The following is a 25,223-nucleotide window of genomic DNA, read 5'->3' on the forward strand; positions in this document are numbered from 1 at the left end:
AAAGGGCCACTGAACCACGTGGCAAGTTGCCAGGCTGTGCTGCAGCCTCCAGCGGTTATGCTCAAAGAGATTTAAAGTCCAGCATAACCTTGATTTTTAATAGAGTCACATTTAATGAGCTTTAACGTCCACAGTAATAATTTTCTTATTACCTATGCAGGAGTTGGAAATACGATCAGAAGAAATGTGCTGCACTCCAGTCCAATGAAGGGATTTAACAATGGCCAATACATTATTATCAAAACCATCAACATCATTGTCCTTAATGCCTTTTTTTGGTTGGTATAATTATAATTCTGTGAACCATAAGCACAGCTGTTGCATACCACATAAGCTTGCTGAATGCATCAAACCTGACTGGCTGGAGGCCACCCAAATCCCTCACCTCACCAAGCAGCCAGTCAGGTTATATGGCAAAACAGGACAATAAAATCTTACACTTACCTCTATCTGTCTAAAGGCAAAATGCAAACTTACACATGACCTTTGCTGTCCTCCTAGCTTTTATCCACACTCTTCCTACTCTGTCCTTGCTCTCTCTTTATCCCATTCTACTCTGACACCAGGGACCTCCCTCCTCAAAAGCTCAGAGAACTGAATTTGCCTCTTGTGTGTGTCACACAAACGAGCTGGATAAACAGACAGATGGGGACTGCAGCTGACAGAAAGGGGCGAAAGAAAAACTCCAATTCTTGTTATTTTTGTACAGAAACAGCTTCACAGAACACACAGAAATCCACTCCCTTATCATGCACAACGAGCCTCCCTCCCTGGGGTAGCCAATTGGACAGTGACAAACAAAGCAGAGGGAGCTTCTGCCACATGTTCCCCACTTCACACCTTGAAAATACACTGAAGTAGAAGGCATGTGGCAGCTGTTCCTGTGGGCAGAGCTAAGAAAACAGCAAAGGCTGGATCTTCCATGTCTAATCCAGAGGGAAACTGTGTGAGTTTTCTGGCCACACAAATCCATGTTGTCGAGCCACTGCTGAACAGCTGCCGTATGCACACTGCAGATGCAGGATGGAATCAATGCAGAAATGGATGCAGCTTGCACAGCACACTTGATCAGCTGTCCCCAAACCCACCAGAAGCTCTCCCTGCTCCAGCAAGGAGGCCAAATCTGGCATTCACCTGGCTAATTTAAAGCCAGCTCAGAATAACCCAGTAACCTTGTGGTCAGCACTGTAACACCCTCAACATTTCTTCACATCCCAACATTTGCAGTCCCCATGCTCTGACCATGCTGCTGAATGCTCCCACAGCAGAAATGAGAGTTTAGGTGTATTTATGGCAATGTCCCCTGTGCATGACAGTGATGCACATAAGAAAAAATGCCTAAGATCTTTCCACATAATCTGGCTTCCTTTACCTTCACCCTGTCCTCAAAGAGAGCCATCCACAGGACTGCTCCATCCTTCAACAGCTTTTTCCCATTTTGTTTACAAGAACCACCTCCAGATGCACTTATAGGCACTCTGAGAATCCGAAGGGCCCTCTTGTGACTTTGGTAAATGACACTGAAGTACTTCCCACCCTTCTAAGTTCTGAACCTGATGCTTTTTTCCATCTGAGCTGGTCACCAGAAGTCAGAATGATGTAGCTTGGGACTGGGGTAAAAGGAGAAAAAAAAAACAAAAACATCACATACATGAGGCTGGAAATACCCAGCGAGCTGTTTATTTTCCTGTTGGAATTAAAGGCAGAAGAGAAAACAGCTTTAAAAATGCATCCCTTCTGAGCTAACGACGAACCTGGTAACATCCCAGCACAGAGGCACCTCACAACCAGCTAAAAGCAACTGCGTGGAAAGGCAGCAGAATAATAATCCCAGCACATCATAGGAGGCACACATGAGGAACACATTTCCCCAGAAGAGATGGTCTAATTACTGCAGATGTACCCCAGAGGTTCATTCATCAGTGACAGAGACACTGGACTGAGCTCACCTCTGCAGCCTCTCTGCCCCTGCCCTCGCTGGGCACTGTCAGCCCCTGGACCTGCAGCATCAGATGTGCCTGGTACTCGGGGCATAAGGACAGACAAGGGCACTGGGCAGCAGCATCTGCTGCAATTTAAACCCCTAAAACCCAGTGCATTCCAAATCCAAACTGCAATGTGACAGCTATCCCCAAGAACTGCCCACTGGGGCTCTGAGACTGGAATATCCTACAGACAGTGGTCTTTTTAAATGCTTGCCAAGTGTTTCATGGTTATGCATCTGTTACAGCATCCACTAGCAGGAGTGACAGAACTGTCACTTGTAACAGGCAGTGAGCTCTTCACTTTATAAACCACCCCATCTGCACTTCTCACCATCATATTTTTAAGGCTATATAGTACCATAATCCACTTTGAGATGCTGGAACAAATACATTCTCAGCAGTAATAAAGTGCCATTGTTTGAGCGATGGGAAAACAGACAAGCTACTTTCTGAGAATTTCAGTTTCATAACAGAGAAAGATGGTGATGAATATGAAAGTGCATTTTCTTTAAACCAGGGCTCTGTCCTTTTGTGGGTCTGAAGTCTCCAGCACTTGTGACCTTTGGGAAAAGCTCTGCTCTCTCAGTCTCATCTGAGGGAGGATCCTGACCTCCAGACATTGACCATGTATATGCAGTTGGAACACACCAAGTTTTCTCCACACAGACCTTCAGGTCCCTTTCATTTTTCTCTTCTCTAACAAATTGCTTTAAGGCAATGACAGAGTTACAGCAGTAACTTCTCCTGGGCTCTTCAGCATAGCTTGATTCTGCCTGGTCCCTCTGAGTGTTACAGGTGATCTGTTAGGCTTTATTGATATCCTTACCTTGATTTTCAGAGTCTGAGAACATGTCTGGAGGTGTTGATTTTTGGGGTTACTGTACTAAAAAGTCTCCCTCAGGTATATGAAAGGAAGACAGACTGTACTGGTGTGCCACAGATTCTGTGAAATGTATTTAGCTCAGTGAAAGATGGACTCTGCTTTCATGGAGTATTGAATGTAGCTGTGATTAATGGGGCACATATACACTGATAAACAATATTAATTTGTTTTAAGCCAGGTCTGAAAAGATTCCAACCACTTGGCTTCCCTGCAGCTATGAAAGTTATTTCCTGCTGTCTGTACTACCTCAAGGGCTAAACCAGCCCTGAAAGGAAGGAAATATTTCCTTTCACTCTGTCAGCAGCATCAGCCTATGAAGGCTGTTGTATTGGTATTTCATTCATCATGAGCAAATGATATGAATTATTATTATTATTTAGCCTTACCACCCACCCTCTACCACACTGCCACAGGATTGCCACTACACATTCACTCTCTCCTGCACCAACCCAGCTTTTTTCATTTTTCATTTTCCATACAATCACTCCATCACGCACACCACACTGCCTCCATCTGCTTCTGCACTCAGTTCCTCTGGCAGCATGGATGAATAAATGCATCCCCAGAACCAGAAGCCAGCAGCCTACCTGCAACTTCTTGTGGGGACTGAAAACCCCCAACTCCTTCCAGATTCCCAGAGATGGAGCCGCCTCCTTGGAGCACCCTCACGAGCTCCCGCAGCCTTTCACACTCCTCCTGCAGCTGCTGCTGCTCCTCCTTGCGCTGCTGCTTGGCCAAACTCATCGGGTTCATGCTGAAATGGAGAACTTTGGTTCTGCTGGGGTCGTAGTCACCCTGAGTGGCAGAAAAAAAAACAAAAGCACATTGAGTAACCAGCCCAACCTCCAAGCCCACCCAGCCTGTACCACTCCGTGAAATAAAAAAATGTTACAGCAGAAAATAAGGTGACATTTATGCAGTGACAAGGTTTTATTCCAACAGTTGAAGGCAGCCAAACCCAGTGTTGTTTCTCCTTCTCTTCCTACTCCATCTTTAACAAAACCCTGAAACAAGGCAAGGAAACAACAAACAAAAAACAACCAAACCAGAAAAAACCTACAGAAACACCCCACTTAACACAACTTGTTCCCTGGCTGATACTTCCACAATCAAATTTAACTCCAGAAATGAAGTTTTATAGCTGCATTTAAAATCTCTTGATAGCAGGAGATTATAATGAACACCCAAATGCACCCTTAAATGACAGCAGGACACCCAGTGCCAGCCTGATTTATTGCTCATATAAACCACCAACATCCATGGCATCCAAAGGTGGAGTCATTAGCAAGTTGTATCAGCTCATCCCAAGCAAGGGAACTGATATTCCATTCCTTTTTTCTCAAAGGACAGTTGTATTTACAGTGGTTTAAATAGTCAGTCAAGCCCTAGGATAGCAAATTAATATTCTTTCAAAGAGAGAGGAAAACGCTGATGTTTCATTTGTGATTTCAGAGAGACAATTTTCATATAAACTACAGGAAGCCTCACAACCATAAACGTAGTAAAACATGTGCTAACACTGGCTGCCACGGCACTCTGCCCAGCTGAAACCCTATAGCAGTGCCTGCATAAAAAGCTATTTTATATGGTAATATTTTTCCTTCAATTAAATCTCAAGACCGAAAGTGATTTTGTAAACATTAATTAACCCTCAAGAGCAGCATGAGGTAGGTATTATCCCAATTTTATCATTTCATTTCCATTAAAGACGTGATAGAACTTTATGTGGGGTTTTTTTCCATGCAAACCAGAGCAGAGACTAAGCAACTTCATCCTGCATTGCTGGTCATTGCTGGTAAGAGACCCCAGAAGATCCCACTCTCAAACATCTTTTATTGAAAATACTCTGTATTCACATACTGTGAACCTCCTCATCAGGCAGTGAACTGCTGAAACTCACTGCTCAGAGCCTGGCAATAGACACAAAACAGCATCAAAAACAGGTTTGACAAAATCAAGGACAACAGCTCCAGAACTGGGCTGTGCCAGGGAAGGACATGTGAGAATCTTCCAGAATCTCTGTTTGCTGGAAGAGTGCTAGAGAGCATGGACAAATTTGTAAGCTTTCACAAAATAGCAGCTTCTACCATTGTGGTCAAAGATGCTCTTCTGGGATTTTCTTCCCAGAGTTAAAAAAAAAAGAGGGACATGGTAATTCCTCATAACTACTCTGAGAAACCAGTTTGCCCTCAGCTGTGCATCTGGGTAGGAGAGAGTCCCTGCTCCACAGGGTACATGCAAGTTACAAAGAAAGGAGATCACATGTGTATGTCCCAGGCTAAGAAGGGCTGAGAGGAACTCCCAGAGGTCTGCCCTGACCCAAGAGCTCACTCCAGGGAGCTGGGAAGATTCAGGCATGGAAACCTCAGGTGCCCTTCCCAGCTGTTTGCACTGCCCACAGACAGGATATGCAGTCTCCCAACCCCTGGCCATGTAGTGAGCAGGTGATGCACGTTCTCCTACTGCCCAAGCCTCGCTTCAGTGACCTCAGGAACACCTGGGAGGGCAGCACTGCCCTGCAGCCCCACAGCAACAGCTCTGTGATCCCATTCCCATAGCCAGGCTGAGAAAAACCTGCCCTAACTGCCAAGCAGGCAATTCAGGCCAAAAGAACAAATAATCCCACAGTCAGCCTTGATCAAGAGAAATTCAGGTGAGACCTGAAGGACACAAACAGCATCTTGGAGATGTCAAACAGAGGGAGAAGGAAGACAGCTGCAACATCAGCTCATTAGATATATTTTCCCCAGCACACACTGGCATTTACAAACCTGCTTTTGTACTCAGCCCATTACCTTCTCATGCTATTTGCACTTCAGGACTCCTCCAGACAGGTCAGGGCACTCCTCACTCTCGTGTTTGTCTTTCAAGGGAAGAGATTCAACTCCAAGGTTTGCAACAGAGCTTACTCTGGCTGGCAGGAGGATGCTCTGTGGATCCCAGCTCTCCTTGGGCAGCTGCTGGTGTTTCTGACCAGCTGGGAAGGGCTCTGGCCCTGCTTCCCTTGCCAAGGTAAGGCAGAGATCACAGCTCCTCACCCTGGCTGCCAGCACCGTTCCAGCTCCAGTGCAGGGATCACCATTGCTGCAGACACAGCAGCAGGGGCCCTGTGAGGAAAGCCTTGCACACCTGGACACTGCCAGGGCTGCTGTAACACTGCACCAATCTGTTTATTCTGCAGGTTATTTACTCTTTTCCATCATCCATCTGGCCTTTCCATAAAGCCCTGCCACGAAGCCACAGTGCTTTGGCTCTCACAAATCTTTCAGACTATTTATCTTCTTCTTTCATAACATACCCCCCTGAAAAATCTTGCTTTAAAACTCATCACCAGGACTCACCCTTATTTTCAGGGTTCACCAGCTCTCCTCAGCACATCAGTCTGAAACTTCACTCAGACAAGAGAATCTCTTAAAAGCCCACAGTGCTATGAAGGCAGTGGCAGAATCCATCTCATTTAACATTTCTGGGAGATCACTAACATATTTGCTATGCTACTCACATTTCCGGGCTAGGGGCAGTAGCTTTCTCTTTCTTCTACACAGCACACATCAAACCAGTACATTTCTCCCTACAGCTAAAATATTAGTGCAGCTGGTTTATATTATAGCAATACCTAAAAGAAACCAAGTGAGACAGGGATCCCAGCACGCCAGGTCCTGTACAAACCCCACAGGGAACTATCACCTAAAGCCCAAAAAGCAGACAAGAAAGTCTAAAGATGCAGTATGTGAGGGGAGTGCAGGTATGGAAAGATGGAGTCTCTGGTTCCAGGTTCCTCAGCAGCATGGCAGAGAAGAAAACACCTTCAGAGCTGCTCCTCCTCACCACCAGACCATGCTGCCACCTCACAGTCCTACCAAGCGGAGCATTTCTTAAGTCTCCAGGAAATTTACTGGCACTCTCTGGAGTTTCAAATAAATGCAGGAAGCTTTCCATGGAAACGCTGCAGACCAGAGGCAGTGTCTGATGAAAGGGATGGGTCTCGTGTAGGTAATACAGAAAGTCAAAACAGCATCACAGCTTGGGATGTTTGGAGTGTTTTTCCCAAATTTCTGAAGGTTGGGACTGACTTTGTGTCATGAAAATGATCAGTTTAGGGCTGGCTCTATGGCTGGAAATTGCTAAATATATGAGACAAAAAAGCAGCATTAAAATCTCACTAGCTTTTGACAGACATGAAACTCTAATGCTGGTAGGAAACCAGGGACTGAAGAAAGCAAACAACATCCTCCTGGAATCCCTTTCGTTCTGGAAAATGTAAATTGCTGTTTTTCTCTGTCAACTGCACTTCCACCTACGATAAATTAGTCTTACTGATCATAATTTTGTCCTTTCAGTTGTGCAGCAGAAGCCTGGAAAATTGTTTCAGGCACTGGGAGAGAAGACCTAAACCAGTTTTTCCCATTTAGAAAATAATTTCTAATCTTGGGTGACTGAAGAGGAAAACCAAACAGTGGCATTTGAAAGGCAGGCACAGAAGAGACAGCCACGTTCCTTGAACAGGAGCTGGGACTCCCCAAACAGCTGCCCAGGCACAGCTCCAGATGCTGCTTCTGTGCTGAACCAACACATGCAAGGAGGTATTGCTTAGCAGAGGTAAAAAGCATCTTATAACCAACAGTAATGTATCCCTGGTTTCTCCAAGAAGCATGAAAATCGTGCTGCAGGTTTGGGAACTTGGCCTGAATGTGAGGTTTGATCAAATCCACTCAAGCTCATGGTGCCTTTATATGGAAATGTGGGACATTTGGGCGATGCAATCGATGTATGACCCACAGAGCTCTGCTGGAAAGCCATCCCACCCCTGGCTCGTTCAGCAGTATCTTGGTAGCTTGTTTTGCTCATCAGCACATCATGGCCAGTGTCTCAGAAAGCAAAAATAACACATTACTGCCAATTTCTCAGCATCCTCTCTTTACCCCTGTTTTCTCCAATACCTTAAAACACAGAAATTGTAGAGATTTTGAAGAGTAAATGACTTGGACTAGAGAGAACTGCTGGCGTTCATTGATTCTTTTCAGGAATAACATTGAACAAGTAATTCAGATTTGTCAGGAAAATGTACACAGAGCTTCAATTTAGGGGAAAGCAATAAATACCTTGATTGATTGCAACCAAACCTGGTTGGCACTTAAAAAAAATGAATTACTCATTCCTGGAAAGCAAGATACTAGTAGCTGATTTGGTGCTTAAGGCAGCAAAACCATTTTTTTTTTGGCTCACAGAAGGGCATTGAACATTTTGTAGAGATGACCTGTTGATTCCACACGTTAATTCGCTCCACAATTTGTGAAATAATGTTGTTTTGATGCATTATCCTCAGCCTTCCAGACATATGCCCCAGAGTATCCACAGGGGAAACTCTCTCATGAACCACCCCATTGCTGCTGTCCCAGCTGTGGAGTCACTATGTGGGACAAACACTGCAGATGCCACACACAAATACTGCCTTAATCCAAGCACACTCTGGCAGGACTATTTAGTAAGACTCTGGCTATCAATAAACTTTCTGACAAAAGACTATGGAAAAAAGAATTTGAAACAGGGCCAATTTGTCATCTAGAAGCGAGGTACAAGCTCAAGTCAGATTCTGCTGCCTCCCCTCTCACTTCCATCTTCCAGCTTGAAAAAAAACCACCACCCCAGGGAGATAATTGTGCTGATGCTATGTGTCATTTTTTAAAAGTATATTATTGTCAAACAGTCAGCATGTTGGTCTACGTGTTGAAATTACTGCTCAAAAACTTCCTAAGTAATCTGCCCATTAGGGAAGAACCAGTCAAGTGCCAAAGCAATGAATGAAGACAGGACTGCTTTAATCTCTGAAAAACAGAAACTTTTCCTTTAGAAGAGGAGTTGTTTAGAAGAACAATGAAAGCTGCCAGTGACAGCACCTTGAAAAGGGATGAACTTATTTTGGCATCTCTCCTCCTGGTTGTTTGAAAACTGCACAGTCCCAATTCAGCAATGTCTTTCTCCAGGAGCTATAAAAGCTTTTCTCTCTATTCCACTCACTTTCACAGGCACACAGGTAAGAATAAAGTACTTAAACCATGTGGGCCACTTTACATTTGATGAAACATTCAGTGCTTAACAACTCCATTTAAGGTCTATTCATCTGCTGCAGGTATTTCTGATCAGAAGGTAGAGCTGGTAGCAAGGGGAATGGTATCCATTGGTGTGAATATGTTTATCTAACATAACTAATGAAATTAAAGAAGTCCATACATTCCCAAAAAAGGCAATGAGTGTCGGGATACAACGTCAGCAGGCACTGTGAAGGATTTTCAGCTGACTTCACATCCTCACAGGCTCCTTATGTTTAATGCTTTGGCAAGCAAAATCATTGAAACCCCATAGATGGGACTGACACGCACTTAAGTACCTCATTTTTTCAGTCTTGGTATCTCTATCAGCCTTAAAAGATTGTGATTTCTGAGCAGCACAATAAATTCTGGTGGAGCATATGGACAGCTGAGTTTAATCGCTGCTGGCTGGCAATACAACAGCTTGTGCTTGGCCCTGCTGAGAAAAGGCTGGCAATTGGAAGCTCTTCAAGGAAAGGACCATTTCCTCCTCACACGACTCTCATGAATGGTGAGAGCCACCCAAACACTGCAGCCTTCTGAGCTAAGGAATTTCCTCCCATGCTGACTTCTAAAGAGAGAAATCTCTGAGGTTTCTGGACTGGGATGCATTATTCAGTACTGGAGAACTTAAATAGAAATGATTTAAGGAGCTTAGTAGATTATATCAGCTTTAAATGGGTCAGTAGTTACCTTGGAAGAATAGTTGAAATAAAGACTGCATCTAGCTGTAGGAGACAGATGGGAAAGTTTCTTTTGTACAAATATAAAACATAAAGCATCAGCTGGGGGGATGCTGGAAGAGACATGTTTGAAAAGCATCCAACTGACCAGGGAATGCTCTTGCTTCCATTTACTACCTCTTGTAGGCAAAAGAATAACTTAAATTGTAAACACTAACACACAGCAGGTAATTGGGTATATGCAGGTGGTCAATGTCCAAAACTGAACCTTTGAACTCTTGAGCAGAGGATGGCACTTCACTGCTGGCACAGCTTGGTGGCACACTCAATAAACATAAATAGATAAAATCCAGGTAAATCCTGGACTAAAACAGAGGTGGCACATCTTGAATCCTCCAAAGATAGGACAAAATGTTACTCAAGGTGTCTGGCTGGTCTTTCACTGTGTTGGGCTCCAGCTACTGAATTCTTGCATAATCCAGGTTTCTGATGCTGGAGGAGCTGACACTGTTTTTGGGGACCTGCAGGTTTATTCTTGGGATTCAGTGCCTCTTCCTTACCACAGATCCTTTACATTGCTCAAACACACCTTTCCCAAGGCTTGGAGTTTCTGGAATGACTGTCTGGCTTCACTGCAAACATGTGGTATTTGTGGGTAAACAGCCACACAGGCTTTGCACACAGCTAATGAACACCCCGTTGCTTCCGCTGAGTTATGAAAGCAGACAAGTCACATATCATTAGAAGTTGTCTTTGAACATGTTTATCTTCAGCTTACAGTTAATGGCTCAGCATTTATGTCAAGAATTGTCTGCTGTTAGTCCTGCATCAATACCCATTGGAAATTTCACTCAAAGATGGAGAACAAAAAACCAGCGGGAAGGCAAAATTGGAATTTATCACCTGAAGAGCACATGCAAGGTCCCCAACAACTACAGCTCTTGCTGTAGTAGCTTATTAACTAGAGTCTGCCTGGATATTCAGGTGAGCAGCTTCTCTTGATCTACCTAAATTTTAACAGCCTAAAAAAAAAAAAAAAAATTGGTTACTCAGCTTTCTCACACAAAAGGCGATTGGATGCATTTCTGTACCCAGTACAAGACAGCCTCAGAGAGCTTAATCCTACCTCAGGAAACGCCATTTTAATGGAAATTCTGTTTCTTGGTTTTGTTCTTTTTGTTTCTTTGCTCAGGCTTGTTAAAGTGATTAGAATAATACCCAAAGTAAACTGCATCCCAAAGAATTCCCTCTGTACCCAGTGCACAAAGCACAGCACGCTCACCCGCCCCAGCTCCCTCTGTCACACAAGATAACCACACCAAGGGATCTTTAAAGCCTGTGGAACAGGAGCTGTATTAACAAAAATGGATTGCAAAGATGAGACAAAGCAAACTAACAAATAAGCAACAACCACCACCTGCTCCTTGTAGCTTTGCCAGTATGTGCATGCTTGACATCAGAAACAGTTGGGGGAAGAAAAAAAAGAAAAACAGAAGGTGCTGGATGTTGGGAAAAGGCTCATTTGTTCCCACCAGGTCTCATGCCACTTCCCTACCCTTTTTCTCTCTCCATCATTTTTTTGTGCGCATCTGCACACACACAGCACTGAAACCTGGCAGCAGGAATTCACTTGGGCAACCTTTCCATTGTTATCTTAGCCAGTTCTTAGTACAACACCTGCTACTTCTTCTGCAAAACAGGAAGATCTTTCTCCTTGCCCAGGTGATGCAGCCTCTTGTTCATACACCTTCATTCAGGCAAACTTTCACCTCTGGCCTCCTGAACACCCAACATCAGCCATTTCCAGAGCAGTGAAGACACTCTGTGTCAGCCTGGGTTGTGCCTCTTCATCCTTGGTAACTCCTCCAGCAGCACAACAGATTCCACGTCCTTGCTCTCAGGAGCAGTGAGTCCCACATCACCTTCCCCACTCCACTAGCAATGCCACCTGCAACAGCTGCTCCTCCCACAAAGGCTTCTACAGGGGCTTTTCTCTTCCTTCCTGAGCAGATCTTCCACACTGTCCATACCCATTGATATTCCTCCCTGTGGCCTCTTTCACCACAGCAAATTAGCAATGAGACAGGGAGGTGGTTGGAGTTAGGCTGTATCACAGACAAAAAAAGCTCCAATCACACTGTTCTGACACCAGACCATATCTTTGGGTACAACATGTAACACATTTTGGACGCTGCTACAATGGGAGTAATAAAATAAAATGTCTTAGCAGTGGTGCAGAAGCCCTTCAGGTAGTTTTAAAAGGAGATCTGTTTCCTGTATCTCTTTCAAACGTGTTGTTCCCTGGAGGATGCAAGACTGTAATTTGCATTGAGTGAGGCATTCAGATGAGGTCTGGGATGCAAACAAACGTGACAAGAAGGTTAAGAGTCAGGACAGAGAGACATGGAATGGCATGAAGCCGGGATAATCTGAAAGAAAAAATGCATCCAAATGTTCACTGTCCTGTTCAATTGCTGCTCTTGCTTCTATTGAAATGGAAGAAAATCATAGTCTGCTCTAGGATGGTTTGTTACCACCTAGAGACTTGAATTCCAGGGTTTCTACACTAGTTTTTTCAAGTCAAGGATTCCTGTCTTTCCTGAGAACAAAGTCCATAAAAAGTTGCTATTATTTACAGTCTAGTAGTGTGCAGAGGAGACCTGTGCTGGTTCAAAAACCTCTGATAAAGACACTGAAAATAAAAAGCACAAAGGTTCTGAAAACAGCCCCAAAGAGCTTATAGTGTGAGTTATAAAAATTCCTTTTCAGAGATAAGTCTTAACTTTATATGGTGAGAAATGCTGGCTCTCACAGATCTGAATTTCAAAAAAACATTCTATCAACTTTCCCATACAAATGAAGTAACTTTGGTTGAGAATACTGTTGAGAGGTGTCAGACCAAATCTAGGTTTTCAGTAAAAGTACACACTTTACCAAAAAGTTTAACTATTTCTTTGCTGCTCTCTTGTTTATTTTGCAACATGCACATACAGTTACTGTTCAGGAGACCAGAAAGACAGGAGACACTTGAAGTGAGTTTTTTTGTATTATTCACTCCAATCCAGATATTCAGCCATTCAAAGCTTCCCTTCCTGACAATGCTCTATAAATCTTACTTTAATGCCTCCATAATCCTGTGTTTGCTGGTAAAGCTCTACTTTGGAATGAATTCAAGATGGGACTTCAAGGAGAGATCCCAGAGGAGAGAAGCAACACAAATTGGCTGTGCTAGACCAGGACCCTCAGTATCCAGATGGAAGGGAAGAGTAAGAATGAAGTGTGGCAGCAGAGGTCCTGCTTTCAAGACTTTATAAAGCAAAGTGAAACTGCAATGTAATAGGATTTTCCAGTTAATGGATCTCATTAGCAAAAAGCAAAACCTCTACGGGTATTTTTTTTAGATACTATCTGGTATAAAAAGAAAGATACATAATTAAAAATTATGTAAAAGCCTTCATGGAAGCATCAAAGTTCATCTGAGCATATAAAAGCCTGAAAAACAAGTGACAAGAAGTGCTGTCAATCACGTTGTGTATTTGTACAGCAAACACGTGGCACAGGCTGGATGCTGAGGTCTACCACAGCCTCAATGCTGAGTCTCCTAAAGGTTTTAAGTGCACCAGGACATTTTGATCCTGTAATTTATTGCATATGAAAGTACTATTTTATGTCCTTGCACGTCTAATTCCAAGCTGGCAGGGTACAAAGCAAACCCACTGAGTCTAAGTGAATGAATGAGCACCCTCAGCCTTGGCTGCCCCCCGAGCTAACCCACCACCATTACCAAGTTCCTGTCTCAAGCTGGAAGCATTTCCACTCAAAGAGCAAGTCAAGTTCCCTCTCCCATCACACAGAGACCGTGACAGACACAAGTGGTTTGGAGGACTCGTTTCTGACAGTCTCCTCGAGCAGCTGGGCAGTGTCTGAGTGGGATTTACAGCAAATGTGTTGCAGGTTAAACAAGCTCCAGTGCTGCCTCTCCCTGCGAGGGGTTATTGCTTCCCACACACCTTCTGCTGTGGCCAAGCAGGCAGGGAAAAGGAGGAAAACCAAACCCTGCAACACACCAAGGGGAAAAGCAGCTACAGCAAAGTTTTATTCATTCTGTCACAGTCACTTCACAGTGATGTGGTGGTTGTCTTGCCCCTGGGGAGAGCTCATCTTCCCCAATATCACCTCAATATCCAACCAGGTGGAAATTCCTCTAGTAATGGATAACTGGGTAGAGGGAAAAGTGAGAACACTTCCAACATCTCAGAAAAACATGTATCCATGTACATACCATCCTTTTATCCATGCAGTCACCTACATTATTCACCATGAGAAGTCACTGCAGGTTGCCTTAGATGTGTTGAGCAGGCAGAACCCTCTTCTGTTTGCTCTGATCTTTCTCAAGTAAGAGACCTGAGTGTCTAAAACATCCAAATATCGATTCAGATGGTACATTCTCTTCTATCTCCTCAGGGCAAATAGACAAATGTTTGGTTTTCCCTCCCTTTTCACCATTTGATCAGGTTAATTCTTTTTTAAATTTAAGCAACTTGTAGGAAAGCAACTGAAGAAAAGTGTTCTTTTCCCCTTGTTTAGGAGCATGAAAAAGGTCTCCTCCATCTCCTTCCTTCTCCCCACCTTGTGATGATTACCTTTTTGCCCCAGATTTCCTCACCCAACTCCTCAGAGAGCTGGACTCTGCTCCTTTGGTCCCTATGCAGAAGGGCATCACTTTGCCTCCTTTTATTCCTTGAATATTAAAAGTTTCTTCAGACTTGGGATTAAGGAACATTAGAGATGTCCCAGGCAGTGAGAACAGGGCTGTCATGGAAGGGGTTGCTGTGCATACAAAGAAACCCTCAACTAGAAGAGCCAGCAATGCAAGGAGAATTAAAAAGCACAGCTAAATAACCCTAAATCCTTATGCATATTTATAAACTACATCACATCAAAACTAAATCAATACCCTCACTAGTTACATATGGCCTGAGAAAGCAAGAGTTGGTAACTTGGTTGTGCTTTACCCATTGTAATGGTGAGACACAGAAAGTCTCCACACAGGAGTCAATTCCTGGGCTGTGAAAGGGGAATTTCAGGCTGTAACATCACAGGGTAAGACAAAGCAGAGGGGAGAGAAGGAGCAGCCACCCACAGATGGCACAAGGAACTCACCTGAACCTTGGCAATGGAGCAGAATTTCTGTTTAAACCCTTCTATTCCTATGACAAAGAAAAACACCTCTGGCAAGAGAATAGGCTTCACAATTTCAGCTGCATCTCTGGAGGTGACATAAACTACATCCCCCAAAATTTCATACTCCATGTGCTAGATCAGACTGTTCACATGGGGACTTCCATCAGCACAACCATCTGCTTAAATATCCCTTCTTGGCTTTCCCTGGGGGAAAATACTTCTTGGTTGCCTGCAAAGCTTCTATTACTATTCATGCCTTCTCAAGTAAATGCAGTTTGAACCAAAGATATGGGAAAATGCTTTAAAAAGTCACACTGGGATCACCAACCCATTAGCAAAATGTCTCTGTCAAACATGCTAAACCTGACTTACATCACTTCATCCCCAACAACACATTTTCCTTATTCAGGCTTAGACTGCTGTGAAGTTGAGCCAAATCCAATTTGGATCTACCTTGAAATAGATTTTGCAGGCACAAAACTGTCCTAACAACAGCATATGACTTAGTGGTCTGAAATACAACTGTCCTGCCTCCAGTTTGATTTTATTTCACCAGTTTTACGTCACTGTGCTAATGGACTGGAGGGCAACCAGCACATTCTGCATGGAGATGCAAAGGGGCAATGATTTTAAATTTCACTGCCAGGTTTTTCCAGATTTATGACTGCCAGGTCAATCTCTAAACTGTTAAGACTCTACAAAACCTCCTTCATAATGCAGCATTTCCTACTGTATAAAACTCAGGCTTTGATTTTTATCATCACTTTCCTCATTGCCAACATCCATCACAGCATTTTTATGAAAGAAAATGGTGGATGAGGGGAAATTTTACTTCTCTGGTGTTTCTCAGTGAGAATCCAGTTCTCCAGCCTTTGTGTAATAATCCAGGGAGGAGAGGACAGCTCAGCCTTACACTACAGCTACCACACCATGCTCCTGTACAGTGGTAGTTAATTCCTCCCCATTAAGTTTTAATCAGACAACACAAGCATAGCTTGGAAACACAGCCTGGCTGCAGTTGAGAAAGCATCTTTTCAACAAAGCAAACCTGAAAGAGAGCCTTCCTGTACTTCTCTAACCACAGATTTTCAGATGGTGTATCTTTAAGCACAAAATCACCCTGAATTTTCAGGGGTCAGATTACATTTGCTAGGGGGAATACAACGTTTCTTCCTTGTAGGAACTACCTGGTCCTTTTCCATGTTTCAGTTACTGTGTTGTTTCTAATGCAGTTTTAATGCCTTAAAATTACTGTTACTTCAGCTGCACTCTTAGATGGTAATAACTCAATGAAAGGTATTTATTGAGTTATTTTCATGAGAAGAACCCCAAAATTGTCTTTGGTATGGAACATACTGACACAAACGAGGGATTTTCTGCCTGAAACTGAGTAGTAGACAAGCACCTTGGAATTAATCTGACTGAACAAGCAAAAAGTGGCCTCAAGAACAACGATAAACATCTTAGTTGCATAAATTTAGACATTTTTATCCTCCAGCAGGTCAACAGCAGAGGAAAAAAAGATCAAGAGGGGTGATAAGGGAAAAGCACATTTGATGTTAGTGATTTCAGAAAAAAAATATTATTTTCTGTAATCACTGTGAAAGGAGTACAAATCTCTGCCATCATCTTGCTTAACAGAGCTCAACAATGCTTACATTTCACTTGAGAGGAAATATCCGTTTTCATTATTGCAGCCCACTCAATCACTCCTCCTCCACTTTCTTCTCCAACTTCAAACCTTGACTCGGATGTATTCACTTACTGGAGTTTGCAAATTGCTAATCACCCATTGGCAGTATTGATCTGCACATTTTACTGCAGTCAGAATAAGACAGCACTGGCTGGTGAATAGACTGTGAAGACTGAAAAATGAGATTAACCAGCTCGCCTCATACAGAACGAGTTATCTGCTGCCTTGTTCGCTTTTCACGAAGCTTCCAGAATGCAGCAAACTGAATCTCCTTAACTCACAAGACAGGGCTGATACATAACTCCATTAGAAGAAAAGATCAGAAAAAGCAAGTAACACAATTTCATGGAAAATAGGTCTTGTCAAACAGACTTGAAGAGATTTCAAGTCTAGTTAACTAAGATAACTGTGTTGACATAACAGAATAGGAATTCTGTAATATATTTGCCTCGGTATCAAAATCACATTTTCTTTTAAAAGTAGCATGATGCAAAATCAGACTGTGGCAGTTTTTAAACAGCCCAAAAGCTGAAGAACTAATAGTGGCATTTCCCTGTTACTTTCTGTCCTGGTTTAGGGACACTTAGTCACCCCAGGACACTTTCCCAGCAAGAATTGCTTCTTTGGCTGATTGTATGCAGCACACATTCTCTAAGATACGTAAGAAAATAATAAAACCTTACTAAAATATGCAGATAACACAAAGGCAGAATTGTAGCAAACAATAAAGCCCACAAAGATAGCTTAGAAATCTGATTTTGCATAGGCACAATCATTCCTTATGAATTGAAATGCACCGTGAGAGATCCCAGTGAGCGGAACAGTCTCAGGTACAGAACACAGCGGGTACTTTCTGGAAGACAGTGTCTGTGAAGAGGCCACAGTTAATAACTAAGGGTTACCTCTAATTTAATGCTGTGAGGAAAAAAAAAGAGACCAAGGAGCAAGCAGGATCTTTATGTATCATTGAGTAGGAAGGACTAAAGAAACAATACTGTCCCTGAAGGCAGCGCTGATGAGACCCCTACAGTGATAACACACCCAAGTGAGGTGTGCAGGCGTTAGGGTGCTGTTGAAAATTAAGGAAAGTGGTGAGAAGATTTCCATGAATGATTCATGGTCTGAAAAAAACACATCTTCCACTGAGAAATTAATGGAAATCAAACTATTTCATTTGCTATGGAGAAGGCAGAAGCAATTTGATCTGGGTTTTCAGTGGAAATCTGACACTAAATGGTTCTTTAATGTAGCAAACAAAAGCATAGAGAGAACCTGATAGCTTCACTTCATAGTGAAGCCAATGAAATGGAAATAATATATATTTTTAATAGGGATGGCTAACCAGGGAAACCAATACATTGTCTGTTACTCAGTGTCTTTAAATCAATATTTGATATCTTATTAAAAAGAGTCTATGAAGCAACCACAAGTCACTGGGCAGATTTCTCTTAAAACTATATTTTTGTGTTATATCAGACTAATGGGTATTCTTTTTGGCTGTAAACCTCTTAATTCAACTCATTCCACTTCCTCCAATTCAAAAAAAAGTGTTATCCAATACTTTTATCCATTCTCTCTCATACGATTAATTCCCCCTCTTACTTTATAAGCCTCCAGACAATTCTGTAACTTCAGCATTTATTCCTCTTAGACATAACAAGAACTTAGATGTTATCACTGACAGTTTAATCTTTTTCAAGGAGAGTTTTAATTTGTAGAGAAATTATATTAGAATCAATGCCTCTAAATATAAAAATACTTTCAAATCTATGTTCATTTCAATATCCTAGAGTGGCAGGGCTGCTCAAATCCTCAGGTGATGGAAAATCAGAATGGCACTTAAGACCCAGATACTGAGATTGTGGTTTTTTTCCCCTAAAGGAAATGTCTTTCTCACAGTCATAATGACAACTTGAACATGTGGATACTGATCCATACAGATGTAATCCAGCTCATTGGCAATTTACAAGGGTTATTTGGTGATTAAGAGTGAAAAAAAAAAAATCAGAGAATGGAAACAACTTTGTAACCTGCCATCTTTCTCGATCCCTAGGCTTTACATTAGGGAGTCTACATCCTGATTTAAAGGGAGTAAAGTCAATTTAAGAACTACTTTTCTGGGAGATGATGAAGAGAGGAAACAAAGATGGACTGAGATGTGAAAGCTCTACAAGTCACAAAACACAAACACACCTCTATCTGCAACACCCCTGACCATGTGTACACATTCTTTGTAAAATAACCATTCTGCACACGTGTTCACCTTCATTAAAGCCAAAGCTTTAACAAATTATTTCTCACATTTCCACCCAACATCCTGCTGCCAGTCTCCCACCCTCTGAAGGCAGCACCTGACATCAAGTCTTGAGCACTTTTAGGGAGGCACCTGAAGGATTGCAGAGTGGAAGGGGAGCAGAAAAGCAAACACCTTGAAAAAGCACAATTTCCAGCAGTAATCCCATATTATTCCTGCTCCAGCATGCAGGAGTCACAGTAACAACAACATGACTGTGATTCTTCATGTGTCTCAAGCACAGCTTCAGACAGATAAAAATGTATGGTTCTGCCCTCAGGAAAGATCTGGAACATCATGAGCTGCCACAGTGGGAAAGCCAGCTCCATCAGCCAGCTGCACACTGGTATTCTACAACAGATAAAACCCAGCCTGCTACTCTCAGTTCTCCACAACTCCCTCCTTGCCATGGCCAGTAATTCTAACCCACGTTACAAATGCCCTACAGGAGACCAAAACATGGCTGCCTCTCTATACTAACAAAAAAATAAAGCACCAATATCTCTAGTTCCTCAACACATGCCTGGTTTCTCTGGATCCATAATAAGCTTGTCCACATTCAACTTGAAAATACTATTCAATTTTATGAATTCTGCCTGGATCCGTACCAACCGCAAACTCCAATTTGTTTTCTGAATGTTATCTCAACTGTAAGAACTGATCAGTGCCTTCACTTCAGCTCTGCAGCCTGTATATTAAGTTAAACCACACACAAATGTGTTTGCCTCTCTCAAAAGCTATTAAATGAGATAATCTCCAATGGAAAAAAAAAATGGAATACTACCAGGCAAAGAACAAGGAATGCTGCTCTGCCAGGTGAGATGGTCAGCAAATTTGGGGTTACTGGGCTGGGCAGTCCATGTAAGCTCTGTGAAGATCAGCCAGCTGTGCCTAAAGAAATCCAGAGCTGCTCCAGGCAAAGCAAACTGTGCCAGAATCTGACAATGCACCGAACCTGGTAGGTTTGGACAGGTGTAATAGATGCTCAAAAGAAATGCGTTACTGCAAAACCTTTTTCTTTCAGAATTGCTTCCCTCCCTCTGTGATCTCCAAACCACACTGTGCCAACAGGGACTGCTGTGGCCAAGGGTCTGAGCATCTCCCTCCCAGCACAAACGACCACATTTCAGGGATATTATCTGCAGATTCCACAGAAGCCACTTAACTCAGTCACACCCACAACAGAGCTGGAAGTGGCATCACCTCCTGCCTGCCAGACCTGTGCACTGTCAATAACCCAGCCACGTCCCCAGCTCTGCTTTGGCACCATCTTCCTCCTGCTGCTGCTGAGCTTTCTCTCCTGCCTCTCCCCCTCACCATCATTTACATGGAGGTTTTATTTTTACAGATATAAGCTTAATTGACCAAATACTTACGAATAACTGAAGAAGAGAGTCTGAGTCCTGAGTTTTTTGCTTACAACAATCTTATTGCTAATTTGGGCTTCTGTCAGATACAGGTTTTGTGCTACCATAGACCCAGACAGCCTTTGCATTCAAAGATATTAAAAACCTGTTCCAGTGTTCCTGACACGGGGTTAGGAGTGGAGAAATACTCTTATTGTGAATAAGTCACTGTGCTGCACTGCCAGTTCTCATCTGGGCAGCTGCTACTAGTCCAAAGCATTATCAGCACTAAAATAGTCATGTGTAAATAGAGTGAAAACAGGCACCCTCAAAGAACAGAACAAGGTACTTGAAGGCAGAAGATGAATCAAAATCCAGTTTTTTATATATTACTTTCTACAAGTGAACTCTCAAGTGCTCAGTCTCTAAGCTCTTGAGAAAGAATGGTAGCTGAAAAAACACAGGGACACAGGGGAGCAATAGGGGAGTGGAGTGATGAGAGATTCGTCTGCTAGTGCCAGCATTTCAAAACACAAATTTTACTTATTTTCAAACCAGACAAATATTTTCCAATTCTCTTTCAGGAAATGGGAACATGCAGATTGACAACAGACCCAAGGTTGCTTAAACCCTGATCTATAACCTGGCAGTCAGGGGATGCTGCAAGGGATTTGTAACCTTCAGCCTTGGCTGGTCTCTCAGACATGCAGCAGCCTTCCAGCAGCTGTGACAGGCATCCCAAAGCAGCAGAAAATGAGTCGGTGTGGGGGAGAGGAGCTGCAGGAAGAGGATGCAGGTGGGTCCTGTGCAAAGCACAAGCCAAGAGAGCTGAGAAGGCCCCTCCATGGGAACACAGTTGTTCCTCTTAGCCACAAGCAAATCCCTCCTAGGAAAACCAGCATGAGGTAAGGTAAGATATTCCAGGCTCGATTTAAATATCTCCATCCCTTGCAGTCACATTGACCAGAACTACCTGAAATCTCCATTTATCACCTCTGTATTTTAAAACTAATCGATACCACTGCAGGACAGCAACTTTCTGGATAAGTAGAAAACAAGATGGCCTGGAGCCCTGGGAAATTCTCCCTGCTCCCCACCAGCTCTGATCCCGTGTCTGCACCATGCACAGCAGGGGCTGCACCATGGCCTCAAACAATGCAGCAGCAGCAGCAACTACTTTGCTTCCAGCAGCTGAACAAGCCTCGAGCTGTGAGTAGAGAAAGAGCCCCCTCTGCTTGCTTCTCCACAGCAGTGTGAGCATGGGACCAAGGGTTTCATCGAAGGGAAGGAGTAGGTGGGATGTAGGAGCTGTAAGTGCTATTATAAACCTCTGTGTGTGCTGGGGAGTTTTGAAGGGGAGAGTGAATACCTGAGAAACAGAGAAATGTCCAGAGGCACAGGCAGCACTCCAGCTGTAATTTGTGCTGTCCAGGAGGCTAAAAACTCATGAGGATGAGGGACTGAGTTGAGCTGTACTCTGTGGACACAGGCAGCAAAATGCCACCAACTGTCCCATGAGAGTTTTTAAGCGTTTGTCAAGAAAAGCTGGGAAGGAAGTTAACTAACCAAGGTGGGTACCCAAGAGAGAGACAGAGGAAAGCAAAAGTGCAACAGCAGAAGGAAAAGATGGTAAAGAATTTGTGTTCCCTTGACCCTCCTGGGTTTTTTCAGATGCATAATTGCTATGGTTGGTGACCTGGTGGTTTGAATGTCAGAACCCATCTGAACCTTATCACCACAACAACCTATACTGATGTTACTTCCAGGGGAGATACACTCACTGGGAATTAAATATCCTGGCACAGAAAGCTTTTTAAGTAACTGCTCTTCTCTTCATTCTGTACTCTTGCTAGTAGCATGCACATTAAAAATAGCTGAGGAACCACGCACACTTAACAACACAAACCACAAGTGTTTGCATTAAGTTTTACCGACCTCATATGTAAATCAGCCTGTAAAGCCTGGTAGCCCGTTATATACTATTCAATTACTACAGCAAGCATCCATCCTATGCCTTTCACAGTGATCTGTAGCCTGGAACAGGTTCATAAACAGCTCAGAAAGGCAGCTGCTGTAGATTTCACTTAACTCCTTATCTATCTGCTTTAAACGGATTAAATGACTATGTCATTAAAATGCTCAAAGTAAGCCTTTGATCATAAACTTCTCATCGTTTTACAGTTATTGAATCTGATCCCTAATGAATCTTATTCTGCCATATTTCTGTCTCTGCTCTCGGCCTTGCTCCCCATTAGTCCTGGTTGCTCAGTGCTCATACAACTGCTTTGTATGCCTGACCACTGCCTCCTTACAGCCCTCGATTGTAGCTGCTGATTGCCCAGCCCAGAGGAAGGATGAAGTGCAGGAATTTCATTTGAGGTAGGGTCAGAAAGAGCGAGAAAATAATCCACAAAATACAAACCAGACCAAGCACCCTCTCCATATTCACTGCACGGCTGCGTGACTGCAATTCCTTTCCGAGGGCCCCGCACGCCGCGCACCGAGCGGAGAGGGGGGCTTGGGTGCTGTGCTCTCCAACATCTTACAGAAAAAATGATGTTTTATCTACATAGTAAAGGGATACAAGAAAAAAGAAGAGCATTACTGAGATCAAGGGATTTTCTGCCACAGCACACCAGCAGATTCTATCAGCTGGTGATGAAGGATGTGCCTGATCTCAGTATGTGCAGAGGTGGGGGAAAGCTTGGGGTGTCCAGCACAAACACCAGACACCAGCCCATGTCTAGGCACAGCAAGCAGAAAGCCACTGCAGGTCCTGGGAAAATGGAAGGACACAAAACATCCAATGTCCTGATCCATACATGAGCCAGCAGTGCTGGTAGTAATCAAAGCAGAACAAATGTTTACTTGTCTGCAATGATCGCTAGAGATGGGGACCACTGAGGCCATTCTGCATTCCAACTCTTGCTCCAAACTCAGTCAGGCTACAAAACCAGCTATTAAATGTGCTGCTAAATCTCATTTCTTGCACCAGTTTAGTTTTGGCAAACCCAAGGGACCACACACAAGGGCTGGCAGGAGGAATCTGCAAACATTAAAGATGATAAATAGAGACGGTCTTCTGACCCTACTATAAAGTAGACTTTACAAAAGTACTTGTTTTTAATATCAGCATATGATATCCTAAGTCCCTGTATTTTCTCCTTGAGAAGAAGACAACCATGTTCTGAAATTACAGAGACTTTTTTTCTAGGGGAGCTCATTTCCATCAGGCACAACAGGAAGAAAATGCCCAGGAATTCATGTCTAGCTGTCATTCAAAACACTGTAGAAGAATTCCGTGATGAAAGTGGCTTTTATCCTTTGGTAACAGTAGGCACAACAGGGAAAAAAAGAAAGTCCTAGTAGCCACAGGAGAGGAAAGGTACTGTGCAACATTACATGAGCACCAAATGCTTGTTTCAGCTGTGAACTTCAATAAAGTCACATGAAAGTGTTAAACTGAATGCTGAAAAACTGCATGTTTGATATGGAAGAGGCCCATTATGTCAACTTGCACAGTCCTTGCCAATGCAGCACACTGACTAATGTTAATCATTCTGTGTTCTAATTATCTTACCATTATAGCAATTTCCCTGATGATCATCCTTTTTTTTTCCCCCCCAACTTTGCTGTTGTTCAGTGGTTTTCAATGATGCAAGCTGTAAGGCTTGGACCACCTCTTGGCCATTCGAGTGCTTCCAAAGAATACACCAAAGGCTGTGTTATTATCTCTCTCCATCATTCCCTTGGCTTTCCAGGACATACTTCACACTTTTAAACAACAGGATGGGAAAGAGGAGGGTGCTGCTTTGCTTCTGTCCCCTCACATGTTGTGCACTGAAAGAGATTGGCTGTGGAACCCTCCCAGCTGCCCTAGTGCTAACCTCTGCTAGCCCTGGTCCTCTGGCAGAGTGCTCCAGTGTTGGCTACGATGGGACAGCAGGAACCAGCATCTTTGCTATCACCAGCTGGAGAGAGACTGCTTTAGTAAATGCAGCAGAGCAAGAATGGATTTAATTTATTTTCTGCTTTACTCCAATGGGAGGGAGAGAGAGAGAGAGAGAAAGCCAGATTTACCCAGTGGCCTCATTCCTACCCCCAGAGCACGAATTACTCGCAGATTTCACAGTGAGAAGATAGAAGCAGGGACACAGACAAATTCCTAGAACCAAGGAAGTGATTGGTCTTTTCTGCCTCATCACCCTCATGTACATATTGTGACATTTTAATTAGTTTCCCCCATGTCTGACAGACATCCTGTGTCACGCAGGGAAACGACAGTTTACTTCCTATCTTCACAAAATTTGAGGTCTTTAAAAAAATCCACCAAGCAACCCCAACCCAGTTCCCTCTCCCTTCATACCCAAGCAATTCAATTACTTGCCAGACAGCACTAAGAATCCATTAGAGAAGAATATATTCTGCATTTGCTGTGGAAATCTCCTGGTGATCTTATCTGTCTCTCAGTTCAAGCTTCAAGCTCAATTGTTTTTCCTGCCAGTGCAAGGAGACTTCAAGCAGCACTGAAATCTTTTCAGATGGGGACAGTCGCCTCAGCTTCATTTCAATTTTACAAGAGTAAGAGGGATTTGTGGATAAACTGAAACAATAAGAGGAATGGCTATGGGGCAATCTATTGGATTCTGAGCAGCTTTGAGTTAACTGCTCCAACCAGCAAATTCAACATTATCCTGAGCTGCCTGCCTGAAGAAATAGATACTTCATAAGCAGCCTTTCCCAGATACAAGTTTTCAAGTTATCATTGAGTAAATCGGTAGAAGGGCATCATCTCTAACTTTCACACATATCTAAAGGACTCAGACTACCTTTTTGATCCCCTGGAAGCAGGAAACATCAGTAACAAGCATTAAGTTGAACGAAATAGCCAAGGAACTAAAATGGGAAGGATGAAAAGAGGAATACACTTGATGAACTGACTGACAGGTCTGCTTTGAAGCATGTCCAGTGTTGCCTTTTCTCTAGGATGCTTGGGAGAATGGACCACACAAAAATCTCCAGATACAGACAGAGATCTGTCTTAGCAGTGTCAACAGAAGCATCACA

The 25,223-nt window shown here is 43.2% G+C and overlaps 1 protein-coding gene across 6 annotated transcripts in view; it reads right to left on the reverse strand.

The window, feature by feature from the left end:
* Positions 1–25,223, reverse strand: part of MAD1L1 (mitotic arrest deficient 1 like 1) — a 346,102-nt gene that overhangs the window by 118,776 nt on the left and 202,103 nt on the right. For all 6 annotated transcript variants that reach the window (XM_088064345.1, XM_088064346.1, XM_088064344.1 and 3 more), the window contains one exon: positions 3,456–3,663. In XM_088064345.1, coding sequence (XP_087920471.1) covers positions 3,456–3,663 — 208 coding nt within the window. The remainder of the gene's footprint in view (positions 1–3,455; positions 3,664–25,223) is intronic.

This window comes from Pseudopodoces humilis, chromosome 18 (genome assembly GCF_049639895.1).
Source record: "Pseudopodoces humilis isolate 2021_Gansu_Grassland_sample_001 chromosome 18, ASM4963989v1, whole genome shotgun sequence".
NCBI classification, from domain to species: domain Eukaryota; kingdom Metazoa; phylum Chordata; class Aves; order Passeriformes; family Paridae; genus Pseudopodoces; species Pseudopodoces humilis.